Consider the following 25,869-nt stretch of genomic DNA (forward strand, 5'->3'; position numbering starts at 1 on the left):
CCCCCAGAAACCATGAAAGTTCTTCTGTAGCAAAAGTGTGAGGGAATACAGGAAGCTGTTTGTGTGCTGAATAACGTTTTCCCTTTCTCTTTCAGTCTGCTCCACTGTTCCTTTCTGTGTTGCCTCCGTTCTTTCCTGTATATTGTCACTCCGGGCAGGTCTACACTACAGTGGAAGGTTGAATTAAGGTACATAATTCCAGTTATGTTAATTTACGTAGCTGGAGTCAACATACCATAATCTGGGCTTCTGCGCCATCTCCACTAAAGGAGGTCGATAGGGGCAAATGCTCCCGTTGATTTCCCTTACGTCTAACGAGTGACTCAATATAAGGTGTTTCACTCTTACGCCACTGAAACTTTGAGGAACACAACGTAAAAATTCCTCACGCTTAAGTCATTACATTGTTTAGAAAATGTGTAACCTCCCAGCATCCTCTGAAATTCTTCTCTATCTCATACTGCACATAGGATAAAAATGGTTTTAAAATGTATTTTGGGTTAGGATCATTTCTTTAAATGTTGTTTAAAATGCTTTACATGTATGGTACGTTGAGTGTACATTAGGGTTTCAATGGCAAAATTTATGTTCTTACAGTTCCTATCACCCCTACTTACATTACTTCTGACTGGGGAAAATCCCTCATTATTTGTTGTTCCTAGATCAGAAAATGACTTTGGGTGGTATTAGAGTCGTATGGAGTGGACAGCAGACTATTAATACAGTTGTTGAAAGATATCAGTGGTAATGTGGAGGCAGCGGTGAGAATGTGTGGAGAGTTGGGAAGTTGATTTAGAACAATTTGAGGTACGAGACAAGGAGATCCAATTTTACAGAGTATCTTCACCACAAATCTAGAGAGTGATGGACTAGACCAAGGAAGAGGTAGAAGGGATATCAGTGCACGGGATGAGAATTAACAACTTGAGGTTCACAGATGATAGAGTTATCATCGAAGATACAGGGAAGCTAGAGAGAATGGTGCTAAATGAGGAAGAGAAGTGGTACAAACTAATTATGCACATCAATAAAACAAAAACAAGGATATTTGTAGATAAGGAAATCAAAGTAGACAGAACAAACTAGACAATGTAGAGAAGTTCACGTATCTGGGGAGCAACAGGACGTATGATCTAGACTGTAAGAAGGAAATAGCGACTTTGGAACAAAGCTGAGCATCTTGAAAATGTGTGTAATCAGAAGCATGTTGCATGAATGTGAGACTTGGGGAGAATGAAAGATTTGAAAAGAAGGATAAGGATACTGGCACTTGAAAGGAGTTGTTATAGAAAGATCCGGAGAATAAGATGGATGCAGAAGGTCACCAATGAGAAATTATATAAGAAGATACAGCTGAAAGAGGATCTACTGCGGAAGGTTATACAACAGAAGGTACAGCTATTTGGGCATGTCAACAGAATGAACGAGCAAAAAGTTAAAACGCTGGTATTCAGCATAATGGATGGCTCTAATAGGAGAGGCAGACCCCAAAGAGAACGGGTAGACGACAGTCTCCAAAAACTAAGCCATTCCATACTGGACAGGGAAAAATGGAAGGAAATAGTGGGGGAGCTGAGCCCATGGCTGCTGCTGCTGCTCCAGCTGCAGCTGCTGATGATGATTTCATTTTGCTTTAAGCTGTAACTTTACAGTTCCTATCCCCAACGTGTATCAAGGACCTCTTGCATAAAATTGGTAATCTGAGTTATCCAAAAGGGACATCTTGAATTGATTTACATCTTAAACACAGTGAATATACTTGCCAGTCCTTAAGCAACAAAGCTCAATGGAGGCTTTTACTGGCAAAAGTGGGCTTTTGTTGGGAAAAATCATGGCGCATCTACATGCAAAATGCACTTTGTCAACAAACCCCAGCACATCTGCTGGTAGCGTTTTACCTCTCCCTGTTCAGGTATAACGCCTCTCTCGACAGTGTTCTGTCAACAAAACAGCCATGCAGATGGTCTGGAGCCCTTTTGTCAATGGGCAGGGCTTTCGGTTCACCAGGCAACCCTGTTTTCAGAGCTTCTGGTCAGCTATTCTGTCAAGAAAGCGGCCAGGAAGTCTGGCTGCTCTCTGGTCAATAGAGCAGATTGCTCTTTCATCTGCTTTTATGTGTAGATGTAACCTGCCAACAGAAGTTTTGCTGGGAAATCCCTTCTGACAGCGACTTCCGTCGACAGAGGCTTCTCATGTAGACATAACCTATATGATTTAGTAGTCACCTGTTGTCCACACTTAAACATTTTTGAATAGTAACAGAGAGGGAGCCGTGCTAGTCTATATACTATCAAAACAAAAAAGCAGTCAAGCAGCACTTTAAAGACGAACAAAATAATTTATTAAGTGGTGAGCTTTTGTGGGACAGACCCACTTCTTCAGACCATAGCCATACCAGAACAGTTCTGGTATGGCTATGGTCTGAAGAAGTGGGTCTGTCCCACAAAAGCTCACCACTTAATAAATTATTTTGTTCGTCTTTAAAGTGCTACTTGACTGCTTTTTTGTTTTAAGACATTTTTGTGAGTAAATGTCCTTCTGAAGGAAAAATAAATAAAACAGACTGACATAATGAAAACTACTTTTTGTGTTTTTTAAAATAATACCATGTAGTACTTATTTACCAAAGTGGTAAATGCATCAAAAACTTAGGTACATTCTGACACTGCACACTGTTTCCAGTGTTATGAGAAAAACACTGTTTCTCTTAGGCTTATGCAAAGGAATCTGCTCAGCTCCTTCAACTGAAACTCACTGTAAAGGAAAATACACTAAAATATAAACACAAGTAAGAAGACAAATTCTGTGAAACCTTGTTGAATAATTTATTTTTAGAAAAAAATACTCTTTCATTCTTGTTTGAAAATAAGGCAATTTAATGATATTTCTGCTGCTAAAAATTAGTATGTGGCAGAGCCCATATTAAAATTATCCAGCAAACGGTTATTAGCGATTTGACTCATGGTAAGATGAGGAAGAAAAGTGAAACAACCCCCCAAAAGGCCAGAACGCACAGAAATATGTTCAAGGGCACTAAGGACAACGTTCACAAAACATGCAGAAACAATTCTGAAAACGAAGTAGTGGTTTTAGGCCCATCAAATGTACATTTTTTTTTTTTTTTTTTTTTTTTTTTTTTTTACAGATTACATCCTTGTACATCAGGTTCTCCAATGTGACTATTACTTCAGGGAAATACTGGACAACACCTTAGAAAAAATCCTGGTTAAATAGGCATACTTTAATTTTCCAATCTATTAGGCATGGGATAACATGTTTAGACATAGGGAAAAAGGTGGTCTTGTGGTTAACGCACTAGAACACTCATTTGAAGAGCTCTGGATCTGCCACTGCACTGTCTTCCTCTGTGACATTGTCACAAACTCTGGCATAATTCTGCCTACCCAACAGCTTTCCATATTTTCATTCAGGTAATATGTACTGTTCCTTGCAACTGAAAACAAAGTAATCTGGGGCACATCTAGTGATGACATACCTGTGATAGTGAGAGGCCATCTGTATGAGATTGGGGAGGGCACTGAAAAGGAGAATGGATGTCTGTTGAAGTCTTCGTCCCACATGTATCCCTTCATGTCAGCCCTGCTCCATCTCAGTCTTTCATAAGAGCTTCAGGTTCTCCAACTTTGAAAACCTACACCAGGTATGTTGGTAGCTTTCCTGAGACTTCAAATGCCAATTTTAAACATTTACACTTAAAAAGCCAGGATTTAGTCCCAGTTCTCACTATGGTTATAAGGACATCATGGCTAACCCCCCCATGAAACAGAAAGTTTACCACTTAGTTGTGAAAGATTAGCAAAGTTTAACCATCCAAGATCTAAACATCAACTGGCAGGAAAATGAAAGAAAGATATGTAAAAGGAAGTTTTAAAGGATCGCAATCAAATGTGGTGCCCAACCGTTTGCACAAAACCTAAGAAATGCCACCTTTTAAAAAAAATCCAACTAATTCTAAAGAAACCAAAACACACCCTTCTGTGGTATTTGCAACTGAAACACTGTAGCACTAAAATCACTAAACTTAAAACAAAAACCAAATGGACCCAGAACTGACCTTATTTTCAGTGTCCCAGATGAGAAAAACAAGTGACTTTTGTACTTTCATGGTTAATTATATAAGATTAAAATGATGATGGAAAAAACTGCTTAGAACTATTTAAAATTTACTCTCACTCTCTAAATGAAACTTACGTTCAAGAAAAGTTTGTTCCCTTTTAAATTTGCCTTTCATGTGACTCAGTGAAACCTACAGGTTGCATATCTTCATTACCTCCCAACTGAAACTAATCAAAGCATTTACTTTTACCACTCTTTAAACTTGCAACAACTATATTAATTTGTCGCTTGCCTTTTTTCTGTACAGCTTAATTCTACATTAACTAACCAATTTTTTATGTTTATGCCTACACATGACACAGACTAGTGCTTTCTCCTTGTAGATTGCAAGATCTCTTCAATTTCACAAACTTTTGAACAGCACTCTCAATAATTCTCAGCAAGAAGTCTGAACTATGGTGAATCAACAGACAGCAAATTCCAGCATAATAGTGCTACTCCCACAATGCTTCAGAATGGGAGAGAAGTTCTATAGCAACTGGCGGCCTTGCCTTCACTGCCACAAATGTGGCACTTGCACTTGAAGCCTTTGTGCATGTTCAGTAAAGGAGAGCAAAAAATAATTTCTAACCTTTCAGCAAGAATAATACTGTATCTAATTTAATTTGTACAACTATAGATTCTCACTCTGTCCTCAGGCTTAAGTGAAGGAACACTCTGAAAAGCAGGATGTTATACACCTCACTTTAGTGAAAACTGATTAAATAGCAAATATGCCCACAAATTAATGGGTGAACCATCATCTCACAGCTGTGGTTAAAAGATGCCCTATAAACCTATTGAGGGGGAAAATGAAAGCCAAGTCTCCAGTTCTTGGGAAAGTAGAAACTGGGAACCTGAACTTCCTTCTAGACAAAAGCTCTAGCACTGTGTCTCTCTGAACTAAGTGTGTACCACAACAGAGTCAGGCAGAAGAAGTGAGAGAGGCACTACAGTAAAAAGTGCTTTAGAAGAGTATGTGGAGGATCTATGAGGAAATAGGAGAACAATTCTTCTCATAAAACCACTCAGAGTTAGCTTACTAGAGGCTGTCCCCCCATATGCAAAGATCAAACCAATATTTTGTCAGTTACATCTGTTACAAAGGAAAAGTAATGAAAATCAGAATGAAAGTAAAGTCTCCATCAAAAACCTGGTGTGTGACTCTTAAGAAGCTGCATCCCCACTGCTTTGCAGAATTATAGCTGTGTCTGCAGAGACTTCCAGAAACACAGACATGCCCTCACATACATATGTGAATGCATGCACAGCAACACACACAGATACCCTTAAACAAGGAGCATATCTTCTCTTCTTATAGAAAGTGTGTATCCAGTTTAAACAACAAACTTTATATAATCCCTATTTTAACAGCCACGCTATTTTAAAAGGGTATTTTTAGGGATACTGGAAGCTCATCGATCCAGTGGTACAGATGGTAAAGCAGTTTTAATATTCTGATAATCACAAGAACATCACTGTTCAATATTTAGCAAAACCAAACAATAAGAATTTAAAGCAGGAAACTAATTTACTATTTAACACGTTACATTTCCTGCATCACAATAAAGTCACTTTTCATGACTACTGGCAGCTAACAATTCAGAAACTGCGTTAAACTAAGCACTTAAAATACAACTCATACTTAATCATAAGACAAAAGAAATGCCTCACCATGTGAAATTTCAAGATGCTATGCTGCACAAAAAGGGTGCAGCTTCTCATTAGATAAATGTTCCTATAAACAATGACTAAAGACAAATGCAACTAACTTATTCTCAGTTGCAGGACAGATCTTTTGTTCAATTCTTTATAACTATAACTCTAAAGAATATCAAATCAGCATGATAAAGTCACCAAATGTGTCTATTTTTCAAAGCTTTGAAGTTCCTCCTCTCCGCATCTAGTACCTTATCTACTGTCCCCGCCTGAACATGTGAACTGGCAGGCAATATGACTCAGCCTGGCACAATGGCAAACTAACTTGAAATTACAAGGGTCCCTCTCACCTAACTGAAGAAGAATTCTAAAGCTGTAATCTCTTCCCACTGATGCACACAACCACATTATTGTGCTGATTTTAGAAAACAAATGATCTTCGCAGGACACCCAACACAAACAGCAAACTTCAATATTTAGTTGCATTAGGCTTCCAAGTTAAACTGCTTTCTTCACTATATGGGCAAATTTAGTTATTAAAACGTTGCATTACATGCTAAAAGCTAGAAAATGAGCTAAAGAAACAAAAGTGAAATTCCATCTTCAAACAAAGTTTAAAAATAATGTTAATTGATTCCGGCTACTTCTCTTTGAAACTAGAGCAGGGTCTCAACATTTGTGAGGGTTCCATTTTGAGAATCCTCGCGAATGTTGAATTTCGTCAATATGGCACCTGGCTACCAGGGCTCCTGCCCAGGGCCCCAGGGGAAGCGTCTGCTTAGCCGCTCGCAAATAACTGAATTCGTGAACATTAAGTTTGCGAATCGTGAGACCCTACTGTACACAGTTCATGGAAGTAAACTTTTACTTTCATAAAGACTGTTTAATTCTTAAACAGAACACATGCAGAACAAGGTAAGACAAATACAAGAAGCTAGATGTGATATGGGATACAACTCTACGTTCTTCTTAAATATGTTTCAAACTGGAATTCGATTTAACACATATGGTTGGGATGTACTAAATCAAAAGTTCAGGGCATTCCTGTTGACCCCCAGTACTCATTGCAGCTTCTCCCACTGACCTCCCACTGTGGGATAGCAGAGGAAGTCAACGTAAGGTACATCGACTCCACCTAAGCTATTCTCATAGCATATCTTAGATTGACTTTCTTGCCTAGTACAGATGTGCCCTTAATGTTCAAACAGATTAATTCAGAAGTTCTTACTCTGTTTCTCACTCCATAATGTGTAACAGACTTCAAAAAGTTTTGCCTGAGTAAGGTCTTCTTGGATTAGAATAATGTGTGTGAATTTTAAAAGTAAAACTCCAGTCACAAGTTAAAATCATTGTAACAAACTGCTAGTCTCTCCCCATTAATATAAGAGAAAATATAAGTACTGAATACGTCCTTGCAACTTTTATCAATCAAGGCCATCAGGCAAACTAGTATCTTTGTTCAAGTTCCATTGATTTGTCCTTATCGTCTGTTAAATTAACAAAACCCAAAGACATTTGACTGCCCATGCTTACATCCACACAAAAAATTTAGCAGTTCTCATGGAAGACGAAAGCAGAAATTTCTTTTGAACACAGTGTTAAAATATCCCTGTTTCCCTACCTGTTTCTCACTTAGAGCTGTGATTTTGGCTTGGAGTTCATGAAGCTGTTTCTTCAAATCAGCATTCTGATTAAAAAGAAAAAAAAAAATGTGAGAAAGATATTCCACTTGTTAAAGCAATAGTAGCAGGACAACTTTTTGCATCACATATTACAAATTAAGCACTGCTGGGCATATCCCTAATCAGTTTATTCAAATGGCCAAGCAGAGATTTATTCAAAAGTCATCTGGCACAACAATCATTACTGAATCTTTTCCAGTGTTCAAAAATAAGTTTGGGAGGAAGAAAGAGGTGGAATGATGTTTGGAAGGAGTTAGTTAAAGCATCAATGAGTGTTTCACTATATACTGTAATATGGTTAATTTGTGTATTACTGTATTTTCAAGTCAGACAAGCCAGAAGTATATATTTCTCTTAGTATATAATATGTGCTCTAGAAATCCCTATCTAAAGCATTGTCACACTTCCACTACTTATTCTATGACTGACAGACAAACACAGACAGATATTTGACTGCCAAGGACAGCAGCAACCACATCTAGTAATAGGAATTAAAGAACATGCACTCCAAATGAGATGTGGAACATATTTACTACATCCTCTACTCCCCTTTCAGCTCAACACAATGTCTTTTACACCTTAGCTTACATACAGAAAAGTTTAAACAGTTGCAACAGTCTTAACAATGTACGACTCATGTTAGCAATTTGACTATAAGGGCATTCATTTTCTCAAGTTTAAAGAGAGTCTGAGAGCCATAAATAGCACAGGACCCAATAGGGAGCTCATTTTTTGTTTACTACATGGAGTAAAAAAAGAAAGAAAAATAACAAAATATCAAACCAAAATTTTAAAACACACACAAGTGCACTTAAGAGATTCAAAGTCTTGTTTTGCATAAGCTTTCCTGCATTTCACGTCTTCCATTTTCTCCTCATGCACTCTCTTTCTATGTCAAGTCATAGTGCACTTAAGACAGCAGACTATGTTGGTAAGAGATCACATATTATTCCTATGAAATGGCATGCACACCCAGCAGGGCCAACAGCAACTGTGGGCTCCAGGGCAAGGTGGGAAAGCAGCCTGGTCCTGAGACCCCTCGAAGGGGCAGGGCCAAGGGCAGAAGCGGAGGTGCCTAGGATACTCAGCCTGTAGAGCTATCCAGACAGTGGTTCTGGCCCTCCCATCAGCCACAGCTGTCCATTGACTTGGAGCTCTGGCTGCCACTACTGCCCTTTGAAATGCCAGGTCCTAGGACAACTACTCCCTTTGCCTCCCCCATCTGTCAGCATGCCTGTGCACTCCTTCAGTGCTATGTAAAATTATGAAATCAACACACCTCTAATATTACTTCAAGGATTACCATTCGCAGAACAACGTCCTCACCTTTACATTCCTCCATACAACTTTAAAATACATCCTACTCCTGATTTTCAATTCCTCCTAATCCTAGGATACCATAAAGCTACAAAAAGCTATTCCAAGTCTTTAGTCACAGCTGTTCCAGTGCAGGACTTCATAGATCATTTCTGACCTATAGCTTTTATGGAGAAAGACAGAAACATCCTGCTCCAGTGTCTACTCACCAAACATATACTCAATGCAAATTACAGAAGATTAATGAACTTCTGTTATTAGGCCCAATTCAGATACAGCAAAAGAAACGTTCAGTAATTTAAAGGAGTGAGGGGAAAATATTTACACTACTAGGTGAAACACTGCCAGTTTCTTAGTGATTTTAAGGCTGACAAAAAGAGACAAGTTAAAAGCCCTTGAAACTGAAGTTCTCTATTCACAGAGCTGATAAAGCAGGAGCAGCTTGCAAGCTTCCTCCAAAACCTATCCCTTTGCTAACATATCTAACCCTGACCTTAAGAGTCTATTGTCATTAGCATCTCTGATGAGATGACAAATTCCGCCACCTTTTACACTCTACATTAATCCATTCTAGCCCACTCGCTTTTCTCATTCTTACTATATGACTTCTTTCCCCTTTCATGTACCAAAGAAAACCACTTCCCGCTTCCTTTTGTGCCCTGTCTATCACGTTTCTTTCCACAGTACCCCTATTCCTAGAACTCCTTCACTGTATTCAAATCCCTCATTGCAACTCAGTTTAGTCCATCATTGTACATCAACTAATTCAAACAAACCAAACAAGTGCAACAATATGTGCTCAAATAGCATTTTCTTCTAGTCAACCAATGACCTGTGTCCTAATGTTGCAGGTTCTTTGGGACTGAGTCTAGGTCTTCCTTATTACCGATATAGTTTTGTGATTGTTACCAAGGCTTAAAACAGGTCAATTAGTGCCAAGCATGGTGGAAGCACTTATGATGTGGAAAGGTATCTACCAGCTATTGAACTGAGACAGCAACTCATTTCCAACAGGTCAAACAACCATTAGACAATAAATTGCAGTTATTACTGACTTAGGCTGAATTTAAAACATTGGCAACGTGGAGTTGAAAGGCTCCTTACCCTATTATTAATCCCTCAGTGTTCCAGTACTCCACATTTATTTTTAAAATGTACAACTTAAAGAAAAAATTACTTTACTACAACAGTAGACGATGAACAAATAAACAGCAAACAAGAGGTCACAGACTCAGTGTATTTTTTACACCTTAACTCCAGGAGTAATGAAAGCAGCATAAAACAGAATGCATATTTTACCTGTGGATCTTGCTTCATTTGGGCAACCAATTTCTACAAAGAGAGAGAGATACATAAATACTTTATAAGGTTCAATCATAATTGTATTTATTCAACACTTATGGCTCTGATTAGAAGTTGAAATTTAAACAAGAAATACTGTACTTAAGAAAAAATAGTTAAGACTTTGCTCATCATGAACGCAACATTATTTTATAATTCACAGAAACATTACATTAATAACAATGAGATATCTCCATTAATTAAACAGTCAACCTCTCACCATTCATATTTAGCTGAAGGATGCTACTATATGCTACATTCCTCCTCTTTAAACACAGATCCTACCCCCCACCCCAAAAAAATCCCTTTAATGGCAAATTATGCCAGCTGCATAACCTAATCAAATAGCTGCATGTCCTCTAAAACTGCTGCTTTCTTTGCCCATAGTCATAAGGAATACTGAACAGGCTGAACTACTTCAATTACAATAGCTGTTTGTTTGTATAAATCAAATGCAGCACATTTTAGGAAATTTGGAACTGCTGATGTATTGGCTTCACTGGTAAAACATGGGAGACCCACATTCAGAAAAGACTTTCCTACTTTAATCCCTTGAATCAACAATAAATGAAATGTTTTGGATGAAAGACACCCCCCCACATCTAAAAGGGAAGCAGACAGATGGTTACACTCTTCACTGCTTCTCCTCCTTCAGACAACTACAGAAGGGTGCTGCCAATATAGCTAAGCAAGTGGGAGCTGATCAGGATTTTACTAACTGTGACAAAGCTCCTCCTTAGTCTTGGTGTGTTAGGCACTTTTAGGCGGACTGCTTGTCTCAGAAGCTGACGGTTGCCCTCAGTTTAGTCACTTTCTCTGGGCACCAGCTTGCTGTTTGTTGGCTACTCTCATAATTGTTCAGCGTAGAGAAAAGCGGAAAAACCAAATTCCATAGAATCTGCAGCCTCTCCAAGTGGTACAGGACAGGACAACCCCTTTATCAAAACCAGTCCTATTCCTGTGCTGTAATGGGGAGAGAGTAGAGGTGGAACCTAGGCCCACTCCCTTCTTTAGGTTCAGCCCAGGGACCCTGTGAAAACAGCTGCCGCCAAACATCTCTAACAACAGCCACATGCCTGCTACAGTTCCCTGGGTCATTCCACCCATGGCCCATGCCAGCATCTCTTTCCTGCAGGTTCTTCTTTCTGGTACCTACTTGTGCTTGCTCCTCCCAGATCCTCCACCACACCTTCTCTCCTCAGCTGCTTACACACACTGAACTACCAGAAGAGGAGCCCTGTATAACCAGTCTCAACTGGTTCTTAACTGGTCCCAAGTGTTCTGATTAGTCTGACTCACTTTACCCTGGAAACCACCTAATTAACTCTAGATGTTTCTAATTATCTTGATTACCCTGATTGATTCTGGCAAATAACTGCTAGTTCTAGATTAGGCTCTCTTAGTTTACCATGGGAACAGGAACCTATTTAAACTGGAACTAATATATTTCCCTGCCACTACTTGCCTGTAGCCTTCTGGACTGACTCTGTCATATAACAAAATCTAGAAGCCCAGAATAGTGAGTTAAGATAATAAACCCTCCAACCCAAATCCCTATTTTAGAGGTGACCAGTTCACCACATGAAATTATTCATCTGGATCTAGAGGGAACATAGTTAAGTCTAAATTTGCTTTCCTATCCACATGACAAAAAAAAAATCCAGAACATAAACAGATACATTACTTACTCTGAATACTGAATATTGCTTGAAAAAATATGTGAATTAGTATTTCTTAGAGAATTCAGACTTCATTTGTAAAGTCTCCTTCCACATCCTAAAAAAGATGCTGGTAGCAGACATGGCATTTTAGTCATGCAGAGAAGTGGCTATCTTCCCAAGTTTTATAGTCTTGGCCCATTTTCCTCAAATCCTCAGTGCTCACTTCATCTAAATGAAGTTATGTTAAAATAATTCTGCTAATTTTTATAAAAAGTTTTATTTAAAATATGGAGACAGACTACCAAAACCTTGTCATAAGACAACCTGCAAAAATCAGTTTGACTATATACTCTTCCATACAGTATTAGGTATTATCAAATGTTAAAAAGTTGGATTCATAATATTGCACCATTCTCCAAGTAGGCAGGATTTCAGTCGGGGTGGAGGAAGGAAGCTGGGATTAAGTTGTTTAAAATGTTTCTCTTCTCCTTTTCCTACAGATGGGAGTAAGGAAGGAGTACTCTGGGCTCTTCTGTTAATCTGCCCTAAGAGTATTCGAGCAGACAAATTCTTCTGAGCACTGTGAAATGCAAATCACTTTCAAGTCTCTCAACAATAACAAGTGAATTAACAAGGGCAAGGTGCTTTAGAATGAAGCCCAGTAGTGCCTTCCACACAGCATCTGAAAGCACTAATTCATAGGAACAGAGATTACAAAAGTATAGGATTGGAAAAGACCCTGAAAAAGTCGTCATGTCCAGTACACTAGGCTGTGACAGGTCCAAGTTTGTCTAACCCATAGGTTCCCAAACTGGGGGATGTGAAGAAATTCCAGGGGGGCACAAGGCAACTCAGCCCCCCCCAATCAATCCTTCCCACCCCAAAAAAGAGCCCGTGTTGGCATTACCTCCTGCAAAAATGGAGGTAGCGCTGGCTTCCCACAGCTGCACGCCAGGCCCAGGGTCTCAGGAAGCACATGCACTGCTTCCACTCCTCAAACAGCCAGCACATTTCCTGAAAAGCTAGGTCTGTTGGCTGCCAACAACCTCCTTCCACCTGCTGCCTTCCTGTGTGGGGTGCGGGAGCAGCGTCAGGTCTGCACCAACTGCTCCTCACTCCCCACAGCAGCTGTGAGCTGCCTGAGCAGTTGGAGCCGGAGCCCTCTCACTGGCAGCCCTGTCCCATGCACTGGATCCTTCACTTTGGCCCCACCTCAGAGTGTAGAGGGGCCCATAAATTCCACTAACCTGGGAACCCAAGAAGAATTAATCTGGCCTGAGGCCTTGAACCTCAGTCTATGTCACTTCTCCCAATGGGGCTTGGGTGCTGGGGAGTGAGGTGTCTCAGTGGGGCCACATCAGTGGGGCTTGAAGGTTTTGGGGGTGTTTTTGTCTTTTTCTTTGTTTTTGTTTTCTCACTTGTGTGGTCCCTGACTTATTTTTCTGGGGGTCAGTCAAAAAACAGGTTCTGCAGCCCTCCACCCCCCGTAAATAAAGATAATACTGAAAGGTTTGTGTTGGACATATTTTATTTAAAAATGAAGCCTGACCAGCAAGCTCCCAACTAGGGCCAAGCTCCCATCTTGCCACAGCACCATAACAGCTCTGCATTCCCCAACACCTGAGCCTATCATGCACTTGAACCCCCTGTCCTGAGTCTCTCACATCCCCAGTCTTCTGCCACATTACTGCACAATCCACACACCGCAAATCTTTGTCCTGAGCCCCTCATACTCCCAACCCCACTCCCCTGAGCCCCTCATATGCCCCAACCTGAACTCCTGCACCCTCACATCCACAGGCCTGTGGTTTGCTCAGCTCCCCAAACTCTCCACCTGACCCCCAAAAGTCTGCAGCCTAGAAGCCCCTCCCTGAGCCAACAGCACCTTCTCCACCTCTTCCTGTACCCAAATTCCCTCCCAGAGCTTGCACCTTTCACCCCTTCCCATTCCCAAATTCATCATCCCTACCCCCAGAGCCTGTACCTCCTGTCTCTACCCAGTGAGAGTGAGTTAAGGTCTGGGGACAGCAAATAATAGAGAGGAGGGGAATGGAGAGGGCAGGGCTTCAAGAAAGGGGTGGAGTCTTGGGGCTTGCCCTGGCATATAAAAAGCGATCTTGTGTGTAAAAAGATTGGAGAACACTGCTGTAAAATGTTTTTAAATTTCAAATTTTATACTACAAATTGTGACTATATATACATATTCTTTTTATTTTGCCTCTCAACATGTAGGGGTATAAATTGAATTTTTTGTTAAAAGGTGGGTTGGATGATGGTAAATAAGAGGTGGGGGGCATAAGGTTTTCTCAAAAATCAAAAAGGGGGTGTGATGCTGAAAAGTTTGGGAACCACTGGTCTAACCTGTTTTGCACTATCTTGGAAGACTACTGTAGAGATTAACTATCCCTACCTTCCAGCTTCCCTCCAACTATCAGTGAGCACTAGTTACACTGCAGTACTGGCCCCTAGAAGGGGAAGCGCAGAGTGTGGCATGGCCAGAGGGCCATGTTACAAAGAGGATGCCACAGTCCTGGGAGCAACACAGGTTCAGAGCAGGAGTGACAGTGAGCAAGACATAATGACCTGTTGAGTGGATCCCCAAGACTGGGGTCAGCAACTAAAATAGCAAGAAGAGCCAATTTTTCCAATCTAGTAAAAAAAACTTAATTCAAAAACCGAAATGCACGTGAATACGAGATGGTCCTTAATAAATAACGTCAACCCATACTTTTTGTAACCCCTGTTTTAAGAACAGTGCACATGCAATGGTTTGTAATGTGATACATGTTTACTGCAGGACATTCACAAATTTTTTTACATATTCTATTTCCTCACACTTTATATGTGTGTTTGTACCACTGTCTTTCTGACTTTTTTACCAAATTAAAAAAAAATGGTTCTTCTTGCTATTTTGGTTGCCATCCTCTGAGCTAGTGGAATAAAGCTAGAATACAGGAAAGCTTGAATTCTATTCTAAAGTTCTCCATGTTACAGCCTTAACACTTCATAAATTTTATTCAGTTAGAGCTCACAACATCTCTGTGAGGTAGATAAATACAATTATCGTCATTTTACTGATCTATCCTTTCAAGTATTATGCTCATCATGGTAGCTGATAAAACATGAAGTGAAGAAACTTATCCAAAGCAAGAGAGTATCAGAGGCAAGTTTACAGTGCAAAACTTCTATAAACTTCACAGTGTCCTGCCATGCATCTCACTTTTGTGCATGTAATAGAAATAGCTATTCTCACATGTTCCTCAGAGTCGTTCACATGGTAGTTGATTGTATATTAATTTAGCATTTAGAAAATGTTACACTACATTATGGTAGTAACTTCATAGTTACAGTTGTGACCTTACCATGGTTTTTTAAGAACCATTTTGACATATATCCACTTGGTTTCTTGAAGCTATAGACGTGTAATTAAAATTTCCCATTTGCGATGGAATGGAATGGATAACGGGGATTTTATTGTCATTGAGAAGCTGACAGACAAAGCTTAAGCATCCTAACAGTACAATAGATAGCTTTTTCTTGAGCTCAGGTGGAAGAAGGTTTTCCTTCTGAAGCTAAAATCTTGCATTCTACTTAAAATACCACTCGAGTGTCTTTCACCCTGATGTCTAAGCCCCAGCTGTAATCAACATTTGGTATATTCTCACTGGAACACATCTCTCTCATAGAATCATCGGAATGGAAGGGACCTTAGAAGAGGTCATCTAGTGCAGCCTTCTTCCCAAAGCAAGGTCAACCCAAACTAAATCATCCCAGCCAGGACTGTGTCAAGCTGTGACTTAAAAACTTCTAGGGATGGGGATTCCACCACCTTTCTAGGCAATGCAGTCCAGTGCTTCACCAACCTCCTGGTGAAATAGTTTTTCCTAATATCCAACTACTTTTCTCCCTCTGTAACTTGATCATTGCTCCTTCCTCTGTCATCAGTTGCTACTGAGAACAGCTTCTCTCCATCCTCTTTAGAGCACCCTTCAGGAAGTTGAAGGATGCTATCAAACTGCCCCTCACTTGTCTCTTCTACAAACTAAATAAGCCCAAATCCCTCAGTCTCTCCTCCTTGGTCATGTGCTTCAGCCCCCTAATCATTTTTGTTGCCCTCTGCTGAACTTGCTCCAGTGCATCCATATCCTTTCTATACTGGGGGCGGGGCTCAGAACTGGATGCAGTCCAGATGTGGCCTCCCCAGTGCTGAATTGAGGTAAATAATAACTTCTCTAAACCTGCTGGAAATGCTTCTCCTAATGCAACCCAATATGGCATTAGCCTTTTTAGCTACAAGGGCACATTGTTAACTCATATACACCCTCTCATCCACTATAATCCCCAGGTCTTTTTCTGCTGCATGGCTACTTAGCCAGTCAGTCCCCAGCCTGTAATGATGCTTGAGATTTTTCTGTCCCAAGTGCAGGACTCTACACTTCTCCTTCTTGAACTACGTCAGATTTCTTTTGGCCCAATCCTCCAATTTATCTAGGTCACTCTGGACCCTATCCTCACCCTCCAACATATCTACCTCTCCCCCTAGCTTAATGTCATCTGCAAATTTGCTGAGGGTGTAATCCATCCCCTCATCCAGGTCATTAGTAAAGATGTTGAGCAATACTGGCCTTAAAACTGATCCTTGGGGCATTCCACTTGAAACCAAGTGCCAACCAGACATCAAGCCACTGATCACTACCCACTGGGCCTGACCGTCAAGCCAGCTTTCAGTCCATCTTACAGTCCATGTATCCAATCCATACTTCCTTAACTTATGGGCAAGAATGTTATGGGAGACTGTTTCAAAAGCTTTGCTAAAGTCAAGATATATCACATCCACTGACCTCCCCATGTCCACAGAGCCAGTTACCTCACCCTAGAAGCTAATCAGATTGGTCAGGCATGACTTGCCCTTGGTGAATCCATGCTGACTATTCTTGACCACTTTGCTCTCTTCCAAGTGCTTCAGAATGGATCCCTTGAGGATCCCCTCCATGAGTTTTCCAGGGACTGCTGACCCGTCTATAGTTCCCTTCTTTCCTGTTTAAAGATTGACCTTCTTTCCTGTTTAAAGATGGGCACTACATTTGCCTTTTTCCAATCATCTGGGACCTCTCCCGACGTCCACGAGTTTTCAAAGATAATAGCCAGAGGCTCTTCAATGACATCTGCCAGTTCCCTCAGTACTCCAAGATGCATTAAATCCAGACCCATAGATCTGTGTGCATCTAGCTCTTCTAAACAGCTCTTAACATGTTCTTCTCCTGAGGGATGCCTACCTGGCTTCCCATACTGCACTGCCTAGTGCCATAGTCTGGGAGCTGACCTTGTCCATGACGAATGAGGCAAAAAAGCACTGAGTGCTTCAGCCCTTTCTGCAATGATTCCAAGATTTTTCCTTATCACTCATCTTGGCTACATGTATCTTTGGACCACAGAAAGACCTCTCACCCAAAATTCACTGAAAATACACTCTTTAGATTGCTGAAGTTGTCATTTTAAAAAAGAAAAAAAATCAGACCCATGAATTGATTAAGTATTTACTGGCATAAATAAGCCACTTTTGGCTAAAACAGAAAGTTTTATGGGCTAGGTAAATTTCAAAACTTAAAGACCATTGCTACACCTGATCTCCTAAGACTAACCATAACTAAACTAACCAACTAACTTGAACTATGAGAAGAAAAACAAAAAATAAAGAATACAACTTACCTGGTGAACCTGAATTTCCACTTTCAGAGCCTCCTGTAGAGTCTGCAACTCCATTATCTAACTTATCCACACTTTCTAGCAATTTCTTTACTAATTCCACAGTGGCTTCAGTCTCTGGCTTCAGAAAATTGAAGTTCCTTTTCTCCACGCTATTGCTGCAGAATAAATTATTTATTTTATGATTAGCAGAAGCCAGACATTACACAGTTTTTAAAAAGTTCTATTGTAATAAAAGCATGAATACTAAAATCAAATAGACCATCTTTCATAATAACTTCTTAGTCTAACATGCAATGATCTTTGCAAACACAGGGAACCTATTAGTTTCCCAAAGAAGGTGTTCCTTTGTAATCATTTAACCTGACTTGGAAATTTCTGAACATTGGAAAATCAACATTATTGTTCCCTGTATTAAAGTTTGTAGGCAGATAAGTTTGCCTACAAATACTCTACTACCTTACATACTACAGTAGGATAGAATGTACATTAAAACATATCTTCCCATGATATTCTGTCAGTCCTAATAACCCACACAGGCCACATGAACATATGGGAATAACCCCCTTTCAGCAATCTATTGCACTGCACCAGTGTTAATGAGAATAAAATGAGTATGGCATTAATTAAAAAAGCAGTTCTCAAACTCTGGGTCAGGATCCAGACTGGGCCACAGCTCCATTTTAATGGGGCCACCCAGGCTGGAGTTAGACGCGCTGGGACCTAGGATTGAAGCCTGACTATAGTGACAGGGACAAAGACAGAGCCCAAGGGCTTCAGCCCTGTGTTTGCAGGGTTCATGTTACAGGCTCCCTTGCCTGGGCTGAAGTACTCTGAGGTTTTATCTCCTACCCTGGCCTACAGGGCTCAGGTGAGCTCAGACTTTTGATTCATTCTCCCTTCCCATTCTCCCTGGGGTTCTGTAGTAATTTTTGTTGTCAGAAGGGAGTTGTGCTGCTGTGAAGTTTGAAAACCCCTCATTGGAGTTTCAAGTAGAGATAAATCCAGGTTACCTCAACTGATGCAAAATACAGTTAGCCCTTTTCTACCTTTAGGGATCAGCATCAGTACACCTACACTGGTTGCAGGCCACCAGTTACAGGATCAGGGTTATTCCCACGTGTATGATTGCCTCAGCCTGTCATGTGATGGAACAACTACTATGCCCCCCCATATAACCCTGATTGTTTGGGTGTCAGGTAACTTAGTTCAATTACCATACCCAGTGGGGGAAGAGTTAGGATATTCCCCTAATCTTTTCTGGAGACCTCGGTTAGAGAAAGAACTGAAAGGAAGGCAGCAAAGGAGAAGCCAGCTTCTGTGGCAGAACCAGAAAAAGATGAATCATCATGCAGATAACCTGGAAGTAGGTTGGGAATACAGACCCAGAGTGATGGAAAGATTCCAGGGCGAAAGCCAGGAGGGTCAGCAGCTTTTATAGGAGCCAGGCCTCCAAGAGAAAAGTTCTGAGAATCAATGCTCAGAGCAGGGCAGAAGGATTGCCCATGAAGAGCAGCAGATCCTTTTTCCCTTTAGTCCAGAGACTACCAGGCCACCTATCCGGTATTAAACTGGATGGTCATGCTTTTCTAGGGTTTGTCCTTGTCTAATACTCAAGTGTGATTTTTGTCGACTATCATTTTGAAGAGCAAGCTGCTCCGCTCCCACCAGCATAACCTTGCACACATCTTCAAACACTTGCCCCCTTATGGTTTGACCTCATGCTCATGTGTCTGAGATTATGGCACATGGGGTGCCATCCCACTCCCACATGACAGGAAACCACATACACTGTTGACCTAAGATCATGGTGGTGGGGGCAACCCCACGCTGTTCCCAGAAACACTGAAATGTTTAATATTCCAGAAATCTGTAAGTGGCAATCCCATGTCTCCCTAACAGAAGATAAGTTTGTTGCACGCAGGACTACTTGGAGGAGACTTCAAGGGAAAGGCTGTGGCCACTCTAGGAAGTAATTTCAAAGCGTTTTCGAAAGAAGGGGCAATTTCAAAATGAGCAGCAGAGAGACTACACACAAATTGCTCATTTCAAAACCAATTTCAAAATAAAAAGGCTGTCATTTTGAAAGCATTGTTCCACTCCCATCTTGGGAACACCACCTCATTTTGACGTCAATTTTAAAAGGAAACGTGTAGCCACTTCCCTGGATGCCATTTCAAATTACAAGTCCTCCACAGCATCGCCTCCCCCGACTCCTGCCCCGGAGCACAGACACACCTTGACCAGCACCCACGGCTCTGTGGCTACCAGATCCAGCTGCCTTGAAGCTGCAGGGACACAGAAACCCTGTGCAGGAAGCTGAAAGTGTCCTGGCAGCCATAGGAGCATGTGCCTGCAGCTGCACATTCTCCAGCACCCCCCAGAACAGCAGAGAAGTATCCCACTGGAGCCATGGCCAGCAGGCAAGACTGCCGGGAGCCCCAGGGATTCCAAAGCACTGGATAGCAGGGCTCCCAGGACCCCAGGCAGCTGGTGGTGAGGAGGGGCACCCTGTGGCTGGAGGCTGAGGTCCATGGCCGCCTGGCCATCCTGGGGGAAAAGGAGGTCCTGCTCCATATGGAGTGTGTGTGGGGGGGAAACGGAACGCAGCCGCTTTCTCCTGGCTGGCCAATAATCTGGAGAAAGGGGGCACCCCCCGACACCTAACCAGGTTCGCTCCAAAGTGAAGGAGCTGAGCCAGGGCTATGCAAAGGCCACAGATTCAGCCAGGCAGTGAGGGCAGCACCTACCAGCTGCCCCTACTTCAAACAAACTGGACCAGCTCCTTAGCCTGAGGAAGACAGGACCCTCAGAACAGGCCCTGGATACCATAGAGCCAAAGGAAGAGGGTGAGGAGCAACAGCTGGGGCCTTCCGCAACACCCCCAGCTCTGTGGCTGGAGCCCTAGCACGATGATGGGGACAGCGACATAGAGCTGTCCATCGCCACACCATTGGAGGACACAAGCTGGGCCACCTCCACCTGGGTCTTCCGCAAGCCTCCCAGGGCACCCTCAGGTAGGACCAAGTGTGTCAGGCACCCCAGGCCTTGGGGGAGGGAGGTTTCTGCCACTGCTCGCGGCGACACAGAGCTGGCCACACAGCCAGCGGCCACAGTCCAGGGGTCCTGGGGATGGCTGCGGTCGCCATTGGAGAGGCCCACAAGAGCCCATGGACAGCCACACAGGATACATGGCATGGGAGGGCCTGCGGGGGATGGGGGGGGATGACGACTGAGCCCTGCATACAACCCACCCATGAATAGATCCCACCATACCCAGGATGCCCCAAGGCCCTCCCTGCCATGGGCGAGCGGGCAGGCGGGCGGCTGGGAGGGAGGGCAGGCAGGGAGGAATGGCCTATGGGGATGTGGCCACTGGTCCACAAAACCTGGTCACGCGATTGACAGGGCGCTACCCTTTCCCCTTATGTCTTCACAGCCTCAATGTCCATGAGCCAGCCCAGTGCCCTCAATGTCCTGGGGAGCCCTCCAGCAGTTGGAAAGGGGGAAGGGGCAATGTCCCTGAGGTCCAGGCACCATGCTGGGCACGTCCACCACCACAGCTGCCCAAAGGACCTTGTGGCGGCCCACACAGCCTCATGGAGGGAGCAAAACAGCCTCTGGCAGGAGTGGCTGTCAACGGAGCAGGTGGCCTGGCTGCAGCCAGCTGGGTACCTTGACACCCGCCGCCTAGCCCAACTGCCCGTTCCATTGATGGCCCCTCCTGCCGCCCCACCCCCGCTGCCTTATTCCCATCCTGCCTGACCACAGCCGAAAGAGAGGAGCTGGTGCGGTGGCTACAGGCTGAAGCACACACCCCAGCCATGGTTCCACCCGCCCTGCCAGTGAGCCTGAGGCTGCTGCATTCCTGCCGCACCCATATCTACCAGATGCAGGGTGGTCATGACTCCCAGGGGCGCCATGGCTCCTGTCCCCCTGTCCCTATGGGCAAGCAACGCCCCCCTGCCACGTGTACATAGTTTTCCCCCTGCCCTGCCCCCTGTAAACAGTTGCATTAAGGTTTCAGTGTTGTTGAACAACAAATGATTAACTTTATTTGAACAATATTGGTGTCATGCTTCAGGTGGGGATGGTGAAGGATGTGCGTGCATGTGGGGGTGCTTGTGGGGCAGAGGCGAGGGGTGGGGATGGAGCTGCATGGTGCAGGCCGGGGATGGGTCATGAGGGCCCCCGGGTGAAGGCATCCCAGAGGGCCTCCCACATGTGCACCCTGTCTCGATGCGCCTGGCAGCACAGGACCACACCCCACTGCTTGTACTGTGTCACGGCCTCAGTCACCCAGCATGCCACAAAGAGCTCGTGCTTTCTCTCCACGAGATTGTGGAGAGCACAGCACGTGGTCACAACTGCAGGGATGCTGGGAAGGTCCATGTCCAGGTGCATGAGCAAGCACCGGAAGCACACCTTCAGGCACTGGAATGCCCACTCCCCCGTGTTCTGGGCCTGCTTGAGCCAGGCATTGTAGCAGTCCTGGTTCTTCATGGTGTGGCCCATATAGGGATGCATTAGCCACGTATAGAGAGGGTAGGCTGCACTGGCAACTATACACAGGGGCATAGTCGTGTCCCCCACTGGGAGCTCCTGTGGGAGGACATAGGTGCCGTCGGCCACTCTGCACGCGAGCCAGGAGTTGCACAGGATGCGGGCATCGTTAGCCTGCCTGCCCACCCCATGAAAATGTCCATAAATCATCCACTGATGTCCACAAGAACCTGGAGGATGATGGAATGATAGCCCTTGCGATTAATGTAACAGCTGCAGCTGTGTGGTGGAGCCCGGATGGCAACATCGGTGCTGTCCAAGGTGCCAAAGCAGTTGGAGAACCCCAGCTAGCCAAGCCCAGCTGTGGCAGTGCCCACATCCCCCACGCGGACAAGCCGGCACAGGAGGGTGCAGTTGATGGCATCAACAACCTACACAGGGTGGAGGGCAAAAGAGCCCATGAGCATGTGGCAGGATGCATGGGGGCAACCGGTCCCATCCCTTGGCCCAGTACCCAGTGCCTTCTCTGGGACCCATCGTGAGTGTGTGACCCAGCCAACTTACTTCCAGAAGGACAACCCCAATGGTGGCCTTCCCCACCCCCAATTGGTGGCCAACCGAGCAGCTGCTGTCTGGGGTGGCTATCTTCCAGATGGTGACGGCCACCTTTTTCTCCAGGGGGAGCACAGGCTGCATGTGTGTCCCCTGGTGGTGTAGTGCTGGTGCCAGCCATGGGCACAACTCCATAAAGGTGGCCCCGGTCATCCTAAAATTTTGAAGCCACTGCTCGTCATCCCACTTCTCCACCACTATGGGGTCCCACCATTCCACACTGGTGGGGTACTGCCAGAGGCAACAGTGGGCCCAGGGAAAGGGGTGCTCTGGGTGCACCGTGGGGGGGCATGCAGGAAGCCAGCCACATGGCAGGCAATCCAGAGCCTGAGCTGGACTGCAACAAGGACAGCCATCAGGCTGGCCATAATGTACACAACGTCCTCATCCTGGAGTGCTGCAGGTCCATGGCATGCTGCGATGCTGGGGCCAAGCAAGGCTCTGCTGGAGCTGTGCTGGAGGACACATGCTGCACGCAGCCTGAGACCTCAGCATGTCAGGGGGTTGGGAGGGGCCCTTTAAAGGGACAGATGACCTGTGCTCCCGAAAGGTCCTATCAGCCATTTGACCCTTCCCGTGCCATTTCCTGCCCTGTTCTTTCGAAAGGAGGCTCTGTGCTGTGTAGCTGCTCCCTTTAGAAAGGGTGGGGGGTCCTTCTGATGTTGCGGATCGCAACATTGATCCACACTTTGTGTGTAATCACCCCACATTGAAACGACTGTCTTCAAAATTACGGATCGGGATTTCCCCTTTTGAAATCCCTTCCTAGTGTGGCCACGGCCAAAGAGAGGAAGCCCTAAATTCCAACAGACACAGCAGACCAAAAGAAGCAAGCAAAATCATATCTCACCAACAGAATTTGGTAAAATAGAAGCTATTACCTCAACCCCTTTCTTTCTATTAACGACATTTAAAATTCAATTACAATTATATGTAAGCAGCACATGTTTGCAGCTTGTTTTGAACAAGTTTTGTACAAATTTTGAAGAAAGTCAAACCACCAAACAAGTGGTAATTATGGGCTAAGTGCCTAGGACAACAGTTTAGTGAAGTGCTAAACAGTGTGTCAGCAGTAGTCTCTTCTCAATCTGTAGCGAAAATATATTCCTCACTTCAGTTTAACTAGTTCCATTTAATAACTAGCTCATTCAAAATTAAGACACCAATTGGAAGCTGAAAAAGCATGAAAGCTTGTTATCCTCTTCCAGTTTATGAATAAAAACATGATGTGACAGAATGAGATTGACCAGTTCAAAAATCCAGAAGAGACAGTGACAATCAGTTCAATTCACTTAACCAAGGATAATGCTATGTTCAATAAACGATAGTTTAAAAAGCAAAATATATTTTGATGTTTTTCTTATTCAACACATTTAAGGCAGAACTTTAAACAAACATTTTTAGGTAAATTAGCAACCTGCAGACCACCCCCCCCCCCACACACACACAGAGTGAACATTCAAAAGTAACTTCGAAAGCGCACGGCAATTCCTTTGAAGTTGGTCCTCTGTTCCCATGATGGGAAGAGCATCCCCTTTTGAAAAGAACCCCCATGTAGCCAATTTTCTCTTATTCCCATTATTACACTCAGCCACACTTCACAACTGGTGGGGTACTGGTTGAAATCATATCTTCCCATCTACCTTTGAACACAGGACAAAAATAGGTTGGTGTAATCAGTGGGCTAAAGACTCAAAAAGATTTCCAATGACAATTACTCCTAACTGCTGGCTCTGTAGAAATCCAGGGTCCACACTGTGAAAGAAGGTGAAACCAGAGATGCAGCTTTTTCTGCAATACTGTTCACCTCAAAAACTAACATGATCAGGTACCTAAAAGAGATCCACAGAAACCAATGACAAAGGATTTTCTAACATCCAGGACTAATGTCATTCGGCCACAGGGCAGAGGCACAGGATTTTCCAGTAGAATACCCCGCATGTTCTTGAATCATCCCTTCCCTGTGCTGCTTGCAGGCTCCACTCCATCATGCTCATTGGCAAGGATTCCCAGCCAACGGGATTTGTGGGGGGAGGTCACTGACTGCGACACACGGCACGCAGAACCAACTGCACCACCCTCTGCATCCCTTCCAGCGCAGAAACCCCACTCCAACCCTACTCCTGCACTCTCCTGCCCAGATTCTGTTCCCCACTCCCCCAGCCTGCTCCTGCACCCTACTTCCTGCCCAGACTCCACCATCCCACCCTCAGCCCACAACTGTCACCTACCTCCTGCCCAGACCCATACCCCAACCCAAATCTTACAGCCTACCACCCACCCAGACCCCGAATCACCTCAGTCCCCAGCAGTCCCCTGCCACAAATGGAACTGCTCATTTTTTACCACATCCCAGAGCCTGGGGGGCTCCGCAAAATCTACTACTCCCAGGCCCTAAGAAGAGTTAATCCAACCCCAGGGAGAAGCCCTGAGCCTCGGCACAGGGCTGTAGTACAAGGAGAACCCTGGTGTATGGAGTTACATGAGTGAAATCAGTATGCCCCTATTTTTTTCCTGCTAATCAGATCGGGGCCATGCCCATCAAAGGTTTTGTTTGTTTGTTCTCACTTGCATGTGGCAGCCCCTGACTGACTTCTCGGTGAGTCATGGGCACCCAATCCAAACTTCTCCACTCCCATTTAGAGTCTGACATTTTAAAGAAAAGGAGGGAGTTTAATACAGGTTGAACCTCTCTAAATCCAGCATCCTTGGGACCTGACCAGTGTCGAAGGAGAGAATTTGCTGGATCAGGGAGGTCACTATTGTCTAGCAGCATTACCAACATTTCCATGGCGTACTATGCTCTTAGAAAACATTTTGGGGTTAATTACAGCTAAATAATATCATAGAACACTGAGAGCCAGGACTCATTGCTGTAAACAATCTTTATGGGACTATGGGAAACTTGACCCCATCCATGATAACTAAAATTATGCTGGATTACAGATGTTACCAGATGAGAGAGTGTGCCAGACAGTTATGGTATAGGTGGAAGAAGTGCAAGAAGGTATCCACTCAGGAAATCTGAAAAAGAGCTTCTTCCATCATTCTTTCAGCAATAGCAACAAACAGCTTTGGAGATTTCTGAATAGGTATTGTTCTTCAAGATGGTTGTCCCTTTGGGTGCTCCACCTAAAGGTGTTATGGGGCCCTGACCTTATAATCAGAGCTTTTTCAGCAGCGGTACCCTACATGACGCAGATCATGCTAGCCATTACCAGTTGCATGCCATGCATCATTCCTCAATTCCTTTTCTACAGCCGAGAAACCTA

General features: G+C 43.8%; 1 protein-coding gene across 8 annotated transcripts in view; it reads right to left on the reverse strand.

Annotated features, from left to right (window-relative positions):
• Positions 1-25,869, reverse strand: part of PHF21A (PHD finger protein 21A) — a 269,156-nt gene that overhangs the window by 158,702 nt on the left and 84,585 nt on the right. For all 8 annotated transcript variants that reach the window (XM_074997568.1, XM_074997563.1, XM_074997565.1 and 5 more), the window contains 3 exons: positions 17,486-17,640; positions 10,074-10,106; positions 7,397-7,462 (listed from right to left, as the gene is read on the reverse strand). In XM_074997568.1, the coding sequence (XP_074853669.1) occupies positions 7,397-7,462; positions 10,074-10,106; positions 17,486-17,539 (153 nt within the window). In that variant the 5' untranslated portion in view covers positions 17,540-17,640. The remainder of the gene's footprint in view (positions 1-7,396; positions 7,463-10,073; positions 10,107-17,485; positions 17,641-25,869) is intronic.

This window comes from Carettochelys insculpta, chromosome 6, assembly GCF_033958435.1.
Source record: "Carettochelys insculpta isolate YL-2023 chromosome 6, ASM3395843v1, whole genome shotgun sequence".
Classification (NCBI taxonomy): Eukaryota; Metazoa; Chordata; order Testudines; family Carettochelyidae; genus Carettochelys; species Carettochelys insculpta.